The sequence below is a fragment of the Notamacropus eugenii genome, chromosome 1 (assembly GCF_028372415.1).
Source record: "Notamacropus eugenii isolate mMacEug1 chromosome 1, mMacEug1.pri_v2, whole genome shotgun sequence".
Lineage (NCBI taxonomy): Eukaryota > Metazoa > Chordata > Mammalia > Diprotodontia > Macropodidae > Notamacropus > Notamacropus eugenii.
In genome coordinates, this window is record NC_092872.1 from 105,797,190 (window position 1) to 105,810,942 (window position 13,753).

At 36.6% G+C, this 13,753-nt stretch overlaps 1 protein-coding gene across 7 annotated transcripts in view; it reads left to right on the forward strand.

Moving 5' to 3' along the window:
- Nucleotides 1-13,753, forward strand: part of C1H9orf85 (chromosome 1 C9orf85 homolog) — a 284,217-nt gene that overhangs the window by 79,592 nt on the left and 190,872 nt on the right. For all 7 annotated transcript variants that reach the window (XR_011967532.1, XR_011967531.1, XR_011967533.1 and 4 more), the window contains one exon: nt 12,936-13,049. Coding sequence is in view for 3 of the 7 variants with exons in the window: in XM_072611530.1 (XP_072467631.1) it covers nt 12,936-13,049 (114 nt within the window). In the remaining 4 variants the exon portion in view is untranslated. The remainder of the gene's footprint in view (nt 1-12,935; nt 13,050-13,753) is intronic.

A 13,753-nucleotide genomic window follows, 5' to 3' on the forward strand; every position in this document is an offset into this window, starting at 1 on the left:
TCACCATTATTATTCAGTATTGTGCTAGAAATGCTAGTTATTGAAATAAGACAAGAAAAAGAAATTGAAGGATTAAGCATAGCCAATGAGGAAACAAAACTTTCAATTTTTGCAGATCATATAATGATATACTTAAGGAAACCCAAGTCAACTAAAAACTAAACATTGAACAACTTTAACGAAGTTTCAGGAAATAAAATGACCCATACAATCAGCAGCATTTCCATACATTACCAACAAAACCCAGCAGGAAGAGAGAGAAATTCCATTTAAAATAACTGCAGACAGTATAAAACACTTGAGGTTCTACCTGCCAAGACGCACATAGGAACTATATAAACTAATTGTAAAACACTTTTTACATAAATAAAGACATCTAAATAATTTAAGAAATATTATTGTTCATATCGGCTGAACCCATATAATAAAAATGACAATTCTACTGAAATTATTTACTTACTCAGTGCTGTACTGATCAAATTGCCAAATAATTACTTTATAGAGCTAGAAAAAAACAATAAAAAAAATTCATCTGGAGGAAAAAAAAGTGAAGGTGGCTTAGCAGTACTGATCTCAAACTACACAGCAAAGTGTAAGCATCAGAACAGTTTGGTACTGGATAGGATGTAGAGTGGTAGATCAGTGGAATAGATTAGGTAAACCAAATACAGAAGCAGGAAAGCACAGTACCCTAGTGTTTGATAAACCCAGAGAGCCCTCCTGTTGGGACAAGAACCATTTGACAGAAATTTCTGGGAAAACTGAAAAGCAGTCAGTTAGAAGCTAGGCATAGGCGGATATATCACAGTAAATACCAAGATAAGGTCAAAATAAGTATATGATTGAGAGATATAGGATGGCATAAATAAATTAGGAGAGCACAGAAAAAAATTACTTGTCAGATCTATGGATGAGGGGGAAGAATTCATGACCAAATAAGAAGACAAGAGGTTTCACAGGAAACAAAAATGAGTGACTTTGATTGCACTCCATTGCAGCCAAAATTAGAAGGAGAGCGGAAAACTGGGGAAGGGGGGAGAAGTACAATAATCTTCTCTGATAAAGGTCTCATGTCTCAAATATACATGAAAGTGAACCTAATTTGGTTTTAATTACTTTAAATAAGAACCATTTTCCTATTGATAAATGTCAAAAAAGATGAACAGGCAGTTTTCAGCAGAAGAAATCATAGCTATCAATAGTCATTGTAAAAAATGTTGCAAATCATTGATAATTAGAGAAATTCTACTTAAAATAACTTAGGCACTCCACCACACCCATCAGATTGGTTAAGATGACAGAAAAGGAAAATGACAGATGCTGGAGGGGATCTGGGAAAATAAGTACATTAGTGCATTGTTGATGGAGTTGTCAACTAGTTTGACCATTCTGGAGAATAATTTGAAACTATGCCCAAAGGGCTATAAAACTGTGCATACCCTTTGACCCATCAATACCACTACTGTAACTGTACTCCAAAGAGATCAAAGGAAAAGGGAAAAGACGCATATGTATTAAACTGTTTATAGCAAATGTGTGTGTGTGTGTGTGTGTGTGTGTGTGTGTGTGTTAGCAAAGAACTAGAGACTGAGAAGATGCCCATCAATTGGGAAATGGCTGTACAAGTTGTGTGATATCAGTGTGATGGAATGCTGTTGTGTTGTAAGATGAAAGGGATTGTTTCAGAAACAAAACTTCAACTGCTGCAAGTGAAGTGAGCAGAACCCAGAGAACCGAGTACACTGTAGCAACACTATTGTAATGATAATCAGCTGTAAAGGATTTAGCTACCCTGATTAATACAATCATCCATTGCAGTTCTAAGGGTTAGAAATGCACTCCCAGCTCCAGGGAGACCCATTTTGAAGCATATGTCGCCCCTCTTTTTTATTTGTCTCATTTTGTTTTGTTTTGTAATATGGCTAATATGGAAATATGTTTTGCATGACTTCCTTTATGAAATGGAAAGGAGAGGGGATGGAGGGAGGGAGAAAATTTTCAACCAAAAATTTAAAAAAAAAAAACACTTAGAGAGGCTAAATACTTGTCCATTGAAATATAGCTAGTAAGTAGCAGAAGGAAGTTTGAATCCAAGCCTCTTGACCCTAAATTCAGTAGTCTCCCAATAAAACTGTGCTGTTGATAAGAGCTGGATAGTAGACACAGAAGGAACAGTAGTATTCACTCAGGTGGAGAGGAGAGCAAAAAAGCCCATTTTGAAGTCTGGCCTTCCTGCCTGTGTCTGAAGCACGTATGGCCCGACCCCTGAGGACAAGCATACCCCACTCCTGGTCTGTAATTTGCCTTCCTGGAAACTCCCGCTCCCTCTGAGACATGTCAGGTTTTAAGGTGTTTCACATAATTTCGCATTTTTCATCCACCAAGGGAAAGACAAAGAAATAAACAGCTACAATGTCCTTGTCTCAGAAATAGAAAACAACACTCCTGTACAAGTACACAAAGCCAAACCCATCTGTCCCAGGCTATTTCTGTGAGAGTTGAGATTTGACATGAAGTGTTTCTCACCTTTCCTCCTTGCTCCTCTCTCTCCACCCCACCTCCAGTGAATTAGTGTACATACAAGTAGCTATCCAGATACTTGGAGGCAGTTGATCCTAATTCCACAGCTTCCTCTTTAGGAATAGGGCAAGAATAATAATGATGAACAGTAGAGTTAGCCTACTTGGTCATGGGGAATCCAGAGAAATTGGATTGTGTTGTAGTCTTGGCTCAGGAGTTGGAAAGTGGTTACAAATCCAGGGAATTAACCCATCTCTCCCTTCTTCCACCCCCTTGCCACGCCCCCCCCCCCCCCCCCCCCCCCCAGTGCTTCTGTGACTCTAATCTTCCGTATCTCCATGTGGGAATGATTGTAACTTCTTGGGATTTCCATACATAAGATTTTGAGGAGAGGGGAGGAGAGAGGATGTCAGGTAATTGTGGTTATGAGGAACAGGAAAGGACCTGTTCTTTCTTGTTTACTCTTTGGTTGTAGGAGCAAACTAGGACATTCTCAGATCATAAAGGAAACTAGTCTGCTATAAAACAGTCTCAGGATCAACTAACTAGTGCTTTCTCTAAAGTATGGCCGTGAGTTACCCTACTATTACCCTAAGAGACGATGTTGAGTTAGGAAGCCTGTCTATGATATAATCTAACTATGCAGCCATCTGTGTAAAGATCTACCATTTAAGTTCCTAATTGTGTAGTGTATGCCAGCCAAACACCCACACTTGTCACCATCTGCACAGTGCCATGTTCTCCTGGCTAAATATTACCAAATTAATGAATTATGGGTTGCTGTGGACAAATTGAGTAGTAAGAGGTGGTTGAGCTGGACTCCATTTAGAAAATTGTTCAGTGCTCTTAATGACCTCAAATTGTTTGCTGCTAAAAAGGCCCATCCCTTTAACACTAACATTCTGCTTGCGATTGTATAAGGTTGCTAGTCTATAGAAATGTATTATTTCAGGAGATTTAGAATTTTAAATCATCCAAAGGGAAATAGAAAGTTATTGTTATTTTACCAAAAAATTACTTTCTAAAACCATATTGTCTATTTTCTACCATTAGATTAAGTTCAGTAATAAATATTTTCATCAAGGAACACCTATGATTGAGAGAGAAAACATTAGTTTTAAAAAATGGAAAAAAGTAACCACTATAACATTTCATCATCTCAAGTTTTGGAATAAATGTATGACACATAATATTTAAGTATTTAAACTAAGTGTTTCTCTCAGGGTCACTTTTCATAAGGGTACCACTAGCAATGAGAGTCTTCTTTTCATGAGTCCTTTAGGACTTTTGGGTCTATTAGAAAAGTAGTTGTCAGTGAAAATGAACAAAACCTTTAGGAACGGCATATATATTGATAATGTCTGGCAACAGGGAAGAACCATTAGCTAGCGTGGTCATGATGTATATGAATTAGTTGATTGACTTTACTCTTATTAGCTTGAGCAAGACTCCACTTGATACAAATAAAACTACATAACAATAAAGGGTGTCCCCAGAATCTTTGTGTACTTTAAAGCTATGTTGTCCAAACTTTCAGGGCTTTTACTATAAAATGCTTTGAAATGCTAACATAAGCATTGAAACAGGACCTCTGATTTCATCCTTACCTTTATAGTAACAAATTGATAGGAATTCAGACACATTATTATTCTCTGTCATTAGGGACTAAAATAAAGACCAAGTACTTTAATTCACATGATTCCCAAAGATTAGAGCTAACAGCTGTGTGATCTTGGTCAAGTCTCTCAACTCCTCTGCACTGTGGTTCCCTTCCTTTGTCAGATGAGGACAGTAGTACTTGAACTGCCCATCTCCCAGGCTTGTTTTAGCAATGAAATAATGCATGTAAAAATGAGTATTTTAAGGCTTTTTTTTTAAATAGAAGACCAGATTCCTAAATTCAGATCTTTTTCAAAGATAGCTAAATGATTGGGGGCAAATCATTTGACCCCTCTGCACTTTGGTCTCCTCCTCTGTACAATGAAGATGGCAGTTCTGAAGCTCTGTCTCACATGTGGGAAAACTCAAGCGTTCTGCTGCTTTCAAGCCTCAGCTCGGCTCTCTGCCATACGCATCATCATCTTCAGTTCAAGATAAATTCTGAAGTTGCACAATCAGAATGGCAAACTGGTTTCTCAAGTCTGGACAAATACTGTACTGCTGTTGCTCATTGCTCTGGATATGGCACCTTTGTGATAAAATTGCCTAGATAAATTTGGTGCTATACTTTGTGTAATTAACACTAAACCTTTTCCCCTTCATCTGAGTTTTTTTTCTTACTTGCATGAACTAAGAAGTAAGTTACAGAAGTGAAAGAAAAATACAAGATTAGTATGTGAGTGACTACATATAATCTAATAAATACTGCCAATTTAGAACAGAGATGGGGGAAGGGAATAGGGAACAATGTCCTTATTCAAAGGAATGAAAATTCAAATTGCAAAATGCATTTAGGGAAATGTATTTTATTATTTCATTGAGATGAAAGTTTCATGTAAGTGTTCTATTCCTTTGAAGAGTATATTAGAAAATTTTGTAATTATAGAAAATATATTAATCACATGGAAATAGTGGTTTTAATGTATCTATGTTTTTTACCTTCATACTTGGATGGATCTGTTATTTTATGATTGGAGCTATTTCCTCTATGTATGTAGATTTTAGGTTTTCTTTACCTCATCCTTCAGATTTTTTTTTTTATTCCATGTCCTTCCAGTAGGCTGCTGGCTTTACCTTCATTCTTTTAACGTCTTGGGGATACCAATGTATCACTGTGGACTTTTTCTTGTTTTTTACTGTATATTCCACCCATTTCCTTTTCTAATCATCTTACCACTTTTGGCTTCAGTAATTAAATTTTGGCTGTAAAACTCTTAAAATTCTTGAAAATAAATTTCCTATGACTCTTCAATATGTCAAAAATTCTGCTATCCTAGTTATATCAGTGTAACTTTGTTTTTGTTTAGTGCAATGGTGATTTTTTTTATGCTGGTTACAAATGACTCTGAATTAGTCACTAAAACACAAGACTGCAAGACTTAGTGTGAATAAGTTGTATAGTAATGCTGATACTTCATCATTCTGTCTGATCTCACATGTATTGGCTACTGCAAAAGTCATAAGTTCATTTCATTTCTAAATAGTTATTTAAAACGGGTGTTTTGAAACAACATATTTTCAGAATCTTTCCCACTCCAAATATTTAATTTATAGGCAATTTGGGGGGAAATGCCCTTTAAGTTTTCATGTATTTTTTACTATGTGTTCTTAATAATTTAACCCCTAACCCTAATTTCAAGAATTAAATGCTAAACTGTTCTTTTGGGGAAAAACTATTATTATTGTTAAGCATACACATGTAAAAAAATGCATGTGTATTTATATGAAGTATACATATAGCTTGTGCCAGAATGCTAAGAACCAAAAAAGGGTTTTTTGTTCATTTTTTTTTAAAGCTATACTGTGTTCTAGAGAAAGATTGAATAGGGGCTTAGGATGTCTGCTGGGGTGAAATGGATCCATGAGAATGAATAAAAGAGAAAAGACAAAATTACTCCAGCTCTCATTTTATTCTCCTTGCCATGGAAAAGAATTTTTGTTTTCAAAAAAGGAAAACAGAAGAGTTAAAGAAGGAATTGAAACTCAAGGTAAATGAGAAAGTAAGAAAGGACGTATTTCTCTCTGAGAGATCACTTCACCACACCCAGACAAACTTCACTTAAGGTCACCAGAGAATCGTACTAGTTGTGAGTGACTACTAAACCATTGTCAGTGATCTTTGCAGAATCCTGGAGGAGAGAGGACAAGCCACTGACCTCGCAGAAGGGAAGAATAGCACGGCAAACTTGGCAAAGTTCTAGAGTGTGTCATTACAAATGGATTAATTCGTGAGCATTTAAATGGAAGTAGTGGTCATGGAGAGCCAACATAGTATCAAGGGCAGGTTATGCCACAAGAAGCTCATTTCCCTTTAGGATAGAATTACGACACGCTAGATTGGAAGACCAGGGCAACGCTAGAGAGGCACAGGGTTCCTAAATTTCAACAAAGTTCCTTCCTTACCCCTATGGATAACAGAGAAGGAAAGTGCCGCAGAATAAGCACTTATTAAGTGCCTGCTGTGTGCCAAGCTCTGTGCTAAGTAAGTACTTCTACAAATATCTCACTGGATCCTCATCAGGGAGTTAGGTACTATTATTATCCTCATTTTGCAGTTGAGGAAACTGAAGTAGATACGATTAAATCCAGATTTGAGCTCAGGTTGTCCTTTCTGCACATGAGCTAGATGTTGATGTTAGGTGACTTAGAAACTGCTTCAAACAAAAGTATTTCATGTATCTGTGTCATCTCGAAGGCAGAAGTTTCTCGAGGAACTTCCTAGGGCATGCACCAGACTCGGCTTCCTGCTGTGTATTTTGGTCCCATTTTGAGCGTTGCACGGGCTTGCCCTGGGTCACCTAGGCATCTGTTTTGACCTCAGCCTCAGCGCTAGGTCCTTTTAGATTTTTGAGGTTCAGAGCACTGAATTTCAGGGCTCTCTATGGCATCTAAAGACAGAAACGCTAGGGACCCCAAAACGCCTGGGTACCTCACCACCCTTGGTCTAAGATTTGCCACACACGTCTCTGTCTGCTGGTGCTCCCTGGGGCTCCGGTTGTCGACTTGGGGACTTTTGTCTGAGAGCCTTCCACTTGGTGTTCTTGGACACAGTGCCCTGCCACGCTTGTCTCTGGCCTGTCTCTGTGCTTAGAGTTTGTTGGTCTGCACCACCTCTGACTTCTGGCAGACCCCTTTTCTCTGGTCTGTCAGTTTCTGGCAGGCTTTTTGTGCAGTGCTGGAGTAGAAGTAATCGTTTTTGTTCTGTCTTAATGGATTTTTTGATCATTATTCTGGTATGAATTTCAGTTATTTTAGAATCAATATGTCGAGTATGTTATGTACATTAATCTTGATAATTTCGACATTTGGGTCCCTTTTAGATTTTATTTATTAGATGTGATAGTTTAGTTGAACTGGATAAATATAAATTTGGTTAACTAGGTTTGTATGAACTGTCAGTATGTCCGTATACTGAGAATGAATGAGTAAGGACTCTATTATCAACTCCTCTGCTTTGTGGAGGTCCCAGTAACTCATGTATCATTCCTGATATGTGACTGCCTAGTGTGCACTGAAGATGCCAGTGTCAGGCCACATATTAATTGTTATTAAAGCTTAATTTCTTTTTAAAACAAATGTAAGTTCTAATACTTTTTTTGCCACATTCCAGAGGATTATCTTCTATACTGTGGCAGGCTACATGTGCTCCATTTTGGATACCACTGTTTTAATCAAATTTGATTTCTGCTATCTAGTATAGTGCCTGGTATATGTTAGATACTTAATCAATGCTTGTTAAATAATTAATGCTAGGATTTTTGCAAAATCTACAATTTTGTAGATCTCCAACGTCATGGATGAGGACACTTACATCCCCAGTGAGGTCACAGCCCATTTATGTCCCCTCATCTTCTGCTTTTTATGTCCATATATTAGCATAAATCCCCCATAGAACATTGACCAAAATGCTGGAGTGCTTTCTCTAGGTCTCTTAGTATTTTTTATATAACAAGGGTAGTACTTGAGCTCTCACTACTTGATTAACCTGTTTCCTTTTTCCTATTTCCTTTTCTGGCTTTTTACACTACTTTTTATGGGCAAATAATATAGAGTAATATGCTACATACAACTTGTACCTACTATACATTTTACTTGAACAATAAGCAAGTTTGAATTTTCATTCACTTCATATTTATCAGTGAGCCATTCAGCATAATAGCTAAGCATTATTTATTGTGTTATGCTTTCCAATTCCAGCACTCCTGTTTCTTATAATAGATGAGACTGTTAAAAAGTTAATCATTGACAAGAAAGAATGTTGTGTTGCCACATACCAGGAAGATGAGTTTACTTGATAGCTGAGTTTTAGTCATAGGGGCTTGTATTCAGAGTTTATACCAATATAGTATAACTACACTGAAACCTTCCCAGGGAATTTGAATCTTAATTATTGTAAAGGGAACCATGTTTTCATCACTTTGATGAGTTATAAACCTGTCTAGATTTTCCTTTTCTTCAGGATTGATTAGTGTTGTGAGCCCTTTCATTACAAGCTCTGCCCTCAAATACCAGTTTGAATCTTTTTTCTTCCAAAAATGGCCTTGAAATATTTGGTCATCATTCAGTAGTTTACATACTTTAGGAATTATTGTAATTAACCCTCCTATTCCAATAAAAAGAAAAAGGAACTGCAGATTCTAAAACTGTTTTGAAATACATAGTTGGTAGACTGGGCGAAGTAACAATAATTTCTTTGAATTAGAATTGTTTGGTGAATTAGAGAGTGTTCCCCAAACACATTGTGGATTTTAAAGCTCTACCAGTTGGTCAGTTCATACTAGATTATTTGAAGGTTTAGTAGGACAAGTATGCTATTGTTGTGTTTGTATTTAATTACTATATGTTTATAAAGTTTAGATATCCTCAGATCAATGATCCCCATGTTTTATCATTGCTCTAATAGATATGGCAGAATAATAAGAAAATAGAAAGGAGAGGATAAAGGGCTATTTGGAGGGTTTTTTTTTTCTTTTTATAGTAGGTGAAAGGTTATTTGACGTGGATTCACAAATAGAGACAAAGAAACAGAAGGACATAAACAGACAGGAGGAGTTATCCTATTAAGTCCTTTCTGTGAGCCAAGTAATGGAGATACAAATGTTACTCACTTGTTTTCAGTTGTATCCAACTCTTTGTGACCTATTTGGGGTTTTCTTGGCAGAGATATTGGAGTGGTTTGCCATTTCTTTCTCTAGCTCATTTTATAGATGAAGAAACTGAGGCAGACAGGGATAAGTGACTTGCCCAGAATCACACAGCTTATACATGTCTTAGGCCAAATTTGAATTCAGGAAGATAAGTCTTCCTGACTGTAGCTCAGCAAGAGTGCCACTGTGCTGCCTAGCTGGCCCAGAGATAGCAGTACAAGTAAACTAGAAAGTCTCTTTTCTCAAAGAGCTTTCATGCTAATGAGGGAGGACAGAATGGAACGAGGAGCTGGCAATGGCGTATATGTAGCATGCAGGGAGGCACAGTGTGGAGATATCTGGGAAATAATATGGAAATCTGGCTCTAGGCAAGATAGAGCAAAAGTTCACATATCAAAGTCCAGGATGGTCCTGGGGATAGAGTCCCAAGGGTCCTTTGGTGAAGAGATGGAGATGATGCCTGGAATGGAGATGCATGATATCGTCCTATCCATCCTGTTTCATCCTCATCTTTCAAATCTTACCCCTCCAGTCTAGTGCTACCTCTATAACCCTAGATTGGCTCATTGTTTCCATCTGCCTAGGCTATTGGGATACTTTAGTTGTCTGAGAAAAGTCTTCTCTGCAATCCAGTCTTCATACCAGTGCAATCTTTCTTCACATTGATCTTGTCATATCACTCATCTTTTTTGAAATCTTTGATGACTCCCTATTGTCTTCTAGGTAAATTCTAAATCCCAGTGCTTGACATTCAAGGCAACATCTGTTCATCTATATATTTCCTGCTATATATATTTTTATTTTGTCATTCAGTTTTCAATTTTGAGTTCCAAATTTTCTCCTTCCCTCGAGCTTCTCACCCAACTCATTGAGAAGGCAAGCAGTGTGATTACCTATTATACATGTGAAGTCATGCAAAATCAATTTCCATTTTACAAAAAGCAAGAAAAAAGAAAGTGAAAAAATATACTTTGATCTGCATGGAGAGTTCATCGGTTTTCTCTCTGGAGGAGCAGCCTGCTACTTATTTCTCCACAAGTTGGACAGCTCTTTCCTTGTTCCCTTCATGCCGTTGTTGAGGTTGTTTCTTGTACCTACAGTGTCCTCCATGCAGCCCTTCCTTTTTCATGTTAAGTTTTCTGCCCATTCTTTAAAATCCAGTTCAATTGCTACTTGTTTAAGAAGCCTTTAGTGGCTTCCTGGTTGGTAATGACCTAACGTTTTGTTTTATTACTCTTGATACTGGGTATTTTAGCTATCTGTGTTTATATCTCACCCCCCATTACTCTAACACCTAGCATTGTGTTCTTTACATTATAGGCACTCAGTAATTATTTTTAATTTTTGTTTGGGTCTTTTTAAATTTATATATATTCTAGTGCTTTAGAAATGAAGATTAGTCTTTTTGATCATTGCTTTTTCACCATTTGATGAACATTATATTCATTAATTAAATAGGTTCCTTTTTTCTTTATGTACGCATATATGTATATATACATATATATACCTATCTCTATAATGTGTGCACATGAGAACATAATTTGTGTTTTCTTTGAGTGTTTATTCTTTTTGATTGTAAATTTGTAATCATCTCTGCCCTCGCAGACAATGATACTTCTGTTTATGATGCTAGGAATGACTCTATTCATCCTCCTACACAGCTTCAAAGACTGATCATTTCCCCTTTTTAGGAACTGTTTTTTCTTAGAGACTGGACAAAAACGGATGCAAAAGATCTGTTGATTTGTGGTGACTACAAAAAATAGTTAAAGACAAATGATTTGGTATTAGGTAAACCAGCAAGATGTTAAAATTGTGCCCATTTCCAAAGAAATTAAAATGAGACCCAAACACTATTATTTTCCTAGTGTATTTTTAAGAGGAAGTCTCAGTTTATTACTTTCTTCTTTTTTAAAAAATAAATTTTGTAATAGAAAAATCTCTTTAACTTGACTAAAAACTTAAAAGACATTCTTAAAGATACTTCATAGCTTCTATGACATTGAGTTGGATGTGTGCCTGTTTTAATTTAAACCGTCACTGCAATGATCATGAATTAAGACTCATTTAATAGACATTTCTAATAGTGGGACAGTTACTCATGCAGAACTCCCATTAGGAGTAATGTGGTTTATTGAAAAGAGTGCTAAATTTGGAGTAGAAAATTTTAAAATCAAATCCTGATTCTGCTTCTTACTCCTTTTGTGACAAGGGGCAGATCTGCTCCACTTACCTGGTCTTCAGGTTCCTGTGTAGAATGAAGAGACTTAGCATAGTGAGAAGAATACTAGACTTTGGAGTGCTCTTTCCAACTGGGTGATCACGGACAATTCATTGGACTTTGGGGTAATAGCACCTACTCCCCAGTGTTGTTGTGAGGTTCAAAAGAGATAATGTTTATAAAGCATTCTGCATCAGTTATTAGTTGGATATTCCTGTAGATCTGAGGTTACATAATTTTAGGTATTTCCCTAATGACACAAATCAGAACCCATTTGTTCTTGCCCATCTCGTGACTCATCTGTATTGGCCCATAATGTCACGACAGGGGACCCACCTGGCCTGATGGGTGCCTTTTCTAATGCTCTTGACAAAGGCAGTTCCTTACCTTATTCCCTGTGTTCATTACCTGACCAGCTCATCTCTTTTAAAGGCGTATGTTTCTCTTCTACTCTGCTCATGCCTACCTACCATGTGCTTCTTCGTTGTTCTTTAGGCACTCCTCTGCTTTGATTCTTAGCTGACTTTTTCTGTTTTATCTTTCATTGCTAGAATAAGGTTCTTAAAGCATAGAATTGATCACTTTACTTCCATACTTAGAGGCTTTCAATGATTACTACTCCCAACCCCTCCACCCCTTGTTTTTTCACTTGGACCTGTTACTACATTGATAAAAGGAAGTCCCTCTACCAGTGTAGGTCAAGTCTGAGACTGAAGTCTTTCTTAGTGAGTTATGAGATGATTTGTCCTGGGGTCACGTAGCCAGTATTCAACGACAGGTCTTTCTGATGTTAAAGCTGGATTTCTATCTATGGTTTCTCATTGTCAAAATGGATAATTGTGATTGCATCGTCTATTCAATTAAGGCCAAACTCCCATCCATTTTTTCCAACTTTCCTTATATGAACTAGTCCCTTTCATATAGTTTAAATTCATCTGAACATCCTCTCTGTCTTTTCATACCTTCATATGAGCCTTTGTTCGCATTATCACTCTGTTCTGGAATTCAGTCTCTTTGACCCTTATCTTCTCTTGTGGAATTGCATCTCCTTTTTATAGGCCCCATTCAGATACAACCTCTAAGAAACCTTCTCCGTGATCCTAGACAAAAGTAGTTTTTTATTTCTTTGGTTCTCATAACACATTTTATTACTATATTCTAATTTTATTATTAATTAGTATTAATATTTTAGTGCATATTACCTCCTCTACTAGGTTCCCTTCCATGTGCTTCCTAAACATTTGTTGAATGAGGTTGGTGAAAATAGATTTTCTTTTTAATTTTTGCATTTGTGAAGCTTTTATTAGGAGAAAGAAAAGGATCAACATTTGATAAAAGGTAATTCAAACAGCTAAATTGAAATGGTATCACTTTTTTTTCTTCTTTAGTGTTAAATGTTTACAAAAGACAGTGAAGGATTCTTATCACATGATTTGCAGACCATGCGCTTGTGAACTTGAAGTTTGTGCTAAATGTGGAAAGAAAGAAGAAATTGTTCTTCCGTGAGTATTTATTTCCATGAAAGTTTATTTCTCTCTTTCCCTACTTGATGCACATGAGTTTTCTTTCACTGAAGCATTCTGGCAACTAATTAGGACTTATATTTCAGTATAGTTATACAATGGGCTAGTATTAATCTGTGGAAACTGATTGCAAGAGAATTTCAGTTTTAACATTTTCAGTAGTTCTTCCCCCATATTGTAAGTTTCAACAATCTTTTTTTCATGTTAATCATCCCTAATAAATTAATGTTTTTATATTTTAAAATTTTTTAAAAATTTTTCTTGTTTGTAGCATGATTTTAAGTCAAGCCTCATTTCTGTCTGGCTGAGGTCATTGGACTCAGGGTACAATCTGTATTTCTCTGGTTCATGTAAGACCTGCTTACCTGACCCAGAAAGGAAAATAAATAGTGGTGAATTAGATAATGCTGCATATTTTGCTTTCTTATAGCAAATGGAAAACCACGTTATTATTTGGAATATATTGGCTGTTGCCCTTGTAGTATTCCTGTAATGTTGCCCCTGGGGATGCAGACTAACTTAAAAGCCTTATGATACAAGCATTTAGTGTAACTTCATTTGCTACTTGGTATACAACCATTGAGAGAGTGAGTCAATATGTGCCCCAAACTTGATCTTATTTTGTTCTTTCCAAGCACTGCTATTGTACTTAACACTTCACATCATCAAACTCAGGTACCCTT